The sequence below is a fragment of the Xyrauchen texanus genome, chromosome 24 (genome assembly GCF_025860055.1).
Source record: "Xyrauchen texanus isolate HMW12.3.18 chromosome 24, RBS_HiC_50CHRs, whole genome shotgun sequence".
NCBI classification, from domain to species: domain Eukaryota; kingdom Metazoa; phylum Chordata; class Actinopteri; order Cypriniformes; family Catostomidae; genus Xyrauchen; species Xyrauchen texanus.
In genome coordinates this window covers 28,344,033-28,351,095 of record NC_068299.1, presented here as the reverse complement: position 1 = coordinate 28,351,095, position 7,063 = coordinate 28,344,033, and the positions used below count along the sequence as shown (strand labels likewise).

Sequence of the window (7,063 nt, the reverse complement as noted above, 5' to 3'; positions counted from 1 at the left end):
TGTTTCCTATGAGTTCTCCAGATCCAGTGTCTCTATAAAGGGAACAACACTGTTTGTTCTGCCTGATCGATGGAGAGGAGGAAAGCATGAAAACTAAGGATGACCCGCTAAGGATGGGTGTAGTGGTTTTACCAGACAGGTGCATCCTAGTTTGTGACAGGAAATGTGCCCACTTTTAACAACTGCTGCTGCTTTGTTAGCTCAGCTGCACTTTGTACTTTTTCCTGGCAGGACAGGAATAATTCAAATTCTTTTGCATCTGTGTTAGTTTATGTATAACCTTTCCACATGATACTGGTCTTAATGGGCCCTGCTCACTCTGATTTGACAGTCTCCTTCAAGTTGTAAAATAATTAACTCTAATAGTGTTGTTAGAGATAGGATTATGATTTTGATGAGATATGTTGAATATAACATTTTTGACCTGAAAGACCCACGCATCTGCATGTTTGATCTGCCAGTTTTTCCAATCAGAGAGTATCAGGAAAATCGATTTCTGAAGTGATAGTGATGTTATCCACTGGCAGAGAAGTGCTCTGTTTTCTCTCTGAAACACAAACACACACACACACACACTGTCTGAGGCAGACTAGATGAGTTCATTCACAGGTATTCAACTCAGAAAACAGGGGAAACAAGTGGCATCCTGTGCCTGCAGCATCTGTTTTTTAGTTTTTTGCCATTCAAATGTTGCATGCCTCAGTCAGGATAAGAGACATCTGCATTAATATTAACATTTATACCTTCCTCTGTATTTGTGGAATTTATTCTTTTACATTCTTTATGTGAAAATCTGAGTCATAACTTTTCATTTCCACCATTATAGGATCAGAAACCCTGTATAAGCATGAGGTACTGAGGGTTTCTATTTTTTATTCTGGTTTAAGCCTCAGTGGGATAAGAGGCACACTGGCATGACATGCTGATAATCTAAATCATAACATCAAACATCCGGGCAACAATTACATAGAAGGGTCTCTCCATATTCATGGCAAAAAGAGATTAAATAAGGCCACGTTATAGATTGAGATTCAGATTAGGTCTTTTTTTTTAACTTTTGGTTTGTTTAGTGAATGTCTAGGGGATTATTACAAATTGCGGTTGATCTCACGGCAGATCCCTATCTCACTCTACCTCCTGTGCAATAAATATCTAATTTGGGAACAAACCTGTATGCATACACACTTAGCATTTTTGTATTTGTGCCTTTATCCTACATATGAGGACAGTGCAATTGATTGTAGGATCAGTGTTATATACTGAACTTTTTTCTTAGACCGTGTAAGCATCTTAGAAAGCACGTAAAAATGAACGGGCTGCATTTTATTTTTATTTATCTTTTTGCAATTCATTTTATTATAAAAAAAGCATTGTGTGATTATAAATAATAAAAAGTGAAATATTACCTGTTTCCGTCCCACAGATCTTTCAGACTGTAATTCTAAACTTATTTGAGAATTCACATGTTGCTATTAAACGTAGGGCTTCATAATTAATTCGAAAGTTTCAACATTCCAAATATCCAATGTTTGGGGTGATACTTCCTGATTGATTGAGCAATGACAGAAGTGTTAGAAATTTGTTTGAAAGCAAGTAATTATTTTGGAATTCACTGATATGGCACATATGGTTCTGCAAGTTTGTTTGTTGACATTAAAAATTGTAGGTAAAACTAAAACACACCATGTTCAACATGTGGTGACTTCTTTAATTAAAAACAAATTTTTACAAGAAATATACAGCATGAAAATATACATGCATGACTAAAAACACTAAAGATTGACAAAGAAAACATACACAAGCACATCCATGAGGGGAAAAACATATTAAATGTTAATTTGTTTTGGTCTATTAACAGTGGTTACACCTCCAAAATAGATAATTTGTGTTTGTAAAAATGTCAATAATATTACAATATGAGGAATATTTACATGCATATATGCATCAAGGTTATGATTGACTGATAACAGGAAGGATGCAGTTCTGTCCAGGGGAGAGTGCTCTTTTTGTATACCCATGACAAATCTTTGATATCAATGTAGGATATGACCAAAAGCAATACCATATCAGACAAATCGTGAACAGTGAACCATTATGCCCAATTCTGGCCTTGAAAAGATGACATACTGTTCTACTGTCAGATTGTGGAGAGTATATTACACTTTGTGTCAGATTTACCTCACACAATGTTATGAATTATCTTAGAATGTAAGATTATATATATATATATATGGTTCACTGTTGAAAATGTATACACACACACACACACACACACACACACACACACACACACACACACACACACACACACACACACACAATGATCAGTCTTGCACCAACAATCATGCCACAGTCCAAATCACTGAGATCACATTTTTTCACCATTCTGATGGTAGATGTGAACATTAACTGAAGCTCCTGACTTGTATCTGCATGATTTTATAGACTGCTGCCACATGATTGGCTGATTAGATAACTGCATGGATGATTGTTGATGCCAGATGTGCTGGTTTGAGTATTTCTGTAACTGATGACCTCCTGGGATTTTTACGAACAATAGTCTCTAGAATTTACTCAGAATGGTGCCAAAAACATCAAACGAGCGGCAGTGTTTCGGATGGAAATGCCTTGTTGATGAGAGAGGTCAACAGAGAATGGCCAGACTGGTTCAAATGGCAAAGTCTAAGGTAACTCAGATAACCGCTCTGTACAATTGTGGTAAGAACATAATATCAGAATGATATTCTGAGCTGCGGGTTGGTACTGTTTTGGCAGCACGAGGGACCACCATATTAGGCAGGTGGTTTTTAATGTTGTGGCTGATCGGTGTGAATATACAGTATACAATGGCGGCCAGAAGTTTAGAATAATTTACAATAATGTTTCAGAAGGAAATTGGTACTTTAATTCACCAGAGTGGCATTAAACTGATCACATTATAGTCAGGACATTACTGATGTAAAAAACTGCACCATCACTATTTGAAAAAAGTCGCCTTATCCTTGAGTAATTATGCTAAATTGCTAATTTGGTACTAGAAAATCACTTGCCATTATATCAAACACAGTTGAAAGATATTTGGTTTGTTAAATTAAGCTTAACCTTTTCTTTATGTTTGTTTTTGAGTTGCCACAGTATGCAATAGGCTGGCATGTCTTAAGGTCAATATTAGGTAAAAAATGACAAAACAGAAGAAACAGCTTTCTCTAGAAACTCATCAGTCAATCATTGTTTTGAGGAATGAAGGCTATCCAATGCTTAAAACTGCCAAAAAACTGAAGATTTCATTCAAAGGTGTACACAACAGTCTTCAAAGACAAAGGACAACTGGTTCTAACAAGGACAGAATGAGATGTGGAAGGTCAGATGTACAACTAAACAAGAGGATAAGTACATCAGAGTCTCTAGTTTGAGAAATAGACACCTCACATGTCCTCATCTGACAGCTTCAATGAATTCTACCTGCTCAACACCAGTTTCATGTACAACAATAAAGACTCGGGGGTGCAGGCCTTATGGGAAGAATTGCAAAGAAAAAGCCACTTTTGAAACAGAAAAACAAAAAGGTTAGAGTGGGCAAAGAAACACAGACATTGGACAACAGATAATTGGAAAAGAGTGTTATGGATCTTAACCCCATTGAGCTTTTGTGGGATCAGCTAGACTGTAATGTGTGTGAGAAGCACCAGACAAGACAGCCACAACTATAGCAAAAGCCACAGGAAGTGTGGGGTGAAATGTCACCTAGAATGTCAAGGATCTGCAAAGCTGTCATTGCTGCACACAGAGCATTTTTGTATGAGATCTCTTTGTAGTAGTTTAAGAAGTTCTAAACATTTATTTTCAAATTGTAAAATGTTCCCGTTATTAATGTCGTGACTATATATTGTGATCATCTGAATGCCACTTTGGTGAAAAAAGTACCAATTTATTTCCATAAGAGCAAAATCTGTACATTATTCCAAACTTTTGGCCACCAGTGTGTGTGTGTGTGTGTGTGTGTAGAGAGAGAGAGAGAGAGAGAGAGAGAGAGAGAGACATACTGTAGATAGATACAGATATATATATAAAGGGATGCACCAAGTATAGAATGTTCTAGGTGTTCATTGGAAGGTTAAATAGTTCATTCAAATATGAGATGTTTGTGAGGGGTCTGGCATAATTTTAATACATTTTCTTTGGTTTTGGTGGCTAAATTGCTATATAGTGTTATCATTATATAATTTTTTTAAACTTTTCTTTTCTTTTTATTCTATTTCATTTCATTTTTCTTCCCTGATGTCAAAGGAATCACACATTGGACAAAGGTGTTAGAACAATGTTATCAGGCAATGTTCAAGGCACCTTTCTTTAACAGGCTGTTAAATAGTCAGTGGTAATGATGTTCTGTATTTTCGACAGACAAGTTAAATACCCGTGCAGAAGATGTAAAAAACACTATGAAAGCACTAACTGCTGTATGAACTACTGTCAGATCTCCCCGTGAACTGCTGATGGCAAATCCCTCTGGATTGAAAGTGTGCGAAATATGCAATACAGATTTGTTAAACCCACAAAGTTACCTGTGTTACCACAAAATAGCTTGGTGCTATATATAAAAATATGATATATATATATATATATATCAAATTCTTCCTCTTTTTATTTTAAAAAGTATGTTTCGTTAAAAACAACAATGTTTACATAGTATATATATCCCTTTTTTCCAACATAAAGACCACAAACATTTGATTAGTATTGCTCGAATTGCATAAAAATCCAATATAATATAATATTTGCATTCATCAACTATGTCATAACTGATCAGAATTGCCCCACCCACTATGAGTGGTGAAACCACTGATTTACTAGTTATATTTGCTAATATATAATCTAATATAAAAAATAACACCTCTACATTAATGATTAGTATCAAATGTTGTGTTAGCAGTGACGCTGTGAGATGAGATGGAGAATTCTTGGTGCATAGTGCCATAAATGACTGAGAAGTAATGGCACAGTTATTGAGGACTCTAAACACCAGCATAACAACAAGAACATCAAGAATCAATGCAACAAAACTGCAGTTTCAGTGACCTAACATTAGACGCTTCATATAATGTTTCCAAGTCTTTTCCCATCAGAGTTAGTGCTGGTACAATAGAAGAGCCAAGCAGTGTGCCTTGTCCTTTTGTGATATGAAAGCATTCAGATTATGCTTAAACATATGAAACTGTATCTTTCATCAGTTCTTCATTAACATTTCAGTATTTTTCTTTGCTGGGATTGTGCACAAGTTTTTAAAATGAAGTAATATAACATTGTTATATAGGGGTTTGTCACAGGTGGCATCAATGAACTGCTGTTCATACATTAAATTGAAATCACTCACAGATTTCTGAGGCAGTGTGAGGAATGTATCATAGACATGTCTAAATATCGCGTACTTATTTAATTCGCCACTGCTGACACCACAACAATAACTTACACAAGAACACTATATGGCCAAAAGTATGTTTACACTCAAACATGACACCCATATGTGCTTGTTTGACATTATTTCAAAGCCATTGGCATTAATAGAGAGACGGTCCTCCTTAACAGCTCCCTGTATTCTGAGAAGGCTTACGTTTTGAATATGATTTGAAGATCATCTGCAGGGATTTGCTCCTATTCAGATATGATCATCAGCGATTCATTGATTGCTGTGATTTCAACAACCAATTCATCCCAAAGGTGTTCAGTGGGGTTCAGGTCTTGGCTATCCAGAGCATTTCTACCAGACCAGACCTAGTAGAAAATTCCTTAATGGACCTTGCTTGCATTTGTCATGCTGGACAGTTCTCAGGCAAACAGTTCTCAAGAATGTAAAAGTATGACATTGCATTAAGATTTGTGTTCATTTGAATTAAGGGGCAAAGCTAAACCCATTCATTGTAAAGGGGTGTTAACATTCCGTTAGAGATTTTGTGTCTTTCTGAAATAGTGTTAAGAATTCCATGCTTCTATTGCATTTTATTGCTGTGATGACCAGTACTCCTCATACAACCATGGTGGAGGGAATTTTGAGAGGGAATCAAATGAGATGATGGCAGAGAGTAAGATGTGGCCTAGATTTCAGTGGCAGTGATCTCCTCAAAGTGGATCTCGTTGTTTCGCATGTCAAACTCCTCCATGTCCCTATTCTCCAGCTCCAGACTAAGCTCCCTCATAACACGCTCCAGGTCACGGTTTCGCCGGTACATCTGTATGTAGTTCTGTTGCAGCTGCTTCTGGTAACGGATCACCTTGTCTTTCTCCTCCTGCCACACCCTGCGCTCATCATCAAAAGTCTCCAGCTGGTCCTCGCTCCGCCTCCTCTCATACATCAACTCCGCTCGCAGTCGCTCCACCTGCTGACGGAGACCATGAAACACATCCACGCTCTGTCGTTGCACCTTCGCTTCATCGCTCTCATATGCAAGAAGCTGCTCTTCACTGCTGTTGTCCCGGAAAGCAGGGCTAATACCATGAGTGATCCCCCGGTTTTGAGGCAGGGGTAAACTCTTGCATTGGCCTTTAGGAGGAAGAGCTTGGGACGTGGGCACAGCCAGGGCCTCTTTGAAGCGGAGAGACTCTACCTCCAAACGGCCTACCTTCTCTCGCAAGAGCTCTGCTTCACTCTTACGGCGCTGCAGCTCATTTTCACAAACCTCCAGTTCTAGTGTGCGGGTATGGACTGTTGCATGGGCTTCTTGCAAATGAGCCTGGCTGGCTTGCAGTTCAGATCGAGCCTCTCTCAACTGAGCCTTCAAAGCAAGGATCTCACTGGTCTTCTGACCAAGCTCTGCCTGTATGTCCTTCAGCTGCTGCTTCAACAGAGAGATCTCCCCTGACTTTTGACATACCTGTAACAGATACAAAGACATGGGTTAAACATTTATTCCATGTTCAGTTACACTCAAAGCCTCAAAAGCCCTACATGTACACCAGATTTTGGTCCAGGGATTTTTAAAACAATTCTGGAGTCTCCCGAGCACTGCAAATTTTGGATGGATAGGGATAAGTGAGACATTCTAAACGTGCTGTGCAGGGGAGGCTACAG

At 38.1% G+C, this 7,063-nt stretch overlaps 1 protein-coding gene across 1 annotated transcript in view; it reads right to left on the bottom strand.

The window, feature by feature from the left end:
• Positions 1–2,247: 2,247 nt before the first annotated feature.
• The window catches only part of LOC127617934 (leucine zipper putative tumor suppressor 2 homolog), a 95,513-nt gene continuing 90,697 nt past the window's right edge, over positions 2,248–7,063 (bottom strand). The window contains exon 6 of the mRNA XM_052090114.1: positions 2,248–6,866. Coding sequence (XP_051946074.1) covers positions 6,090–6,866 — 777 coding nt within the window. The 3' untranslated portion in view covers positions 2,248–6,089. The remainder of the gene's footprint in view (positions 6,867–7,063) is intronic.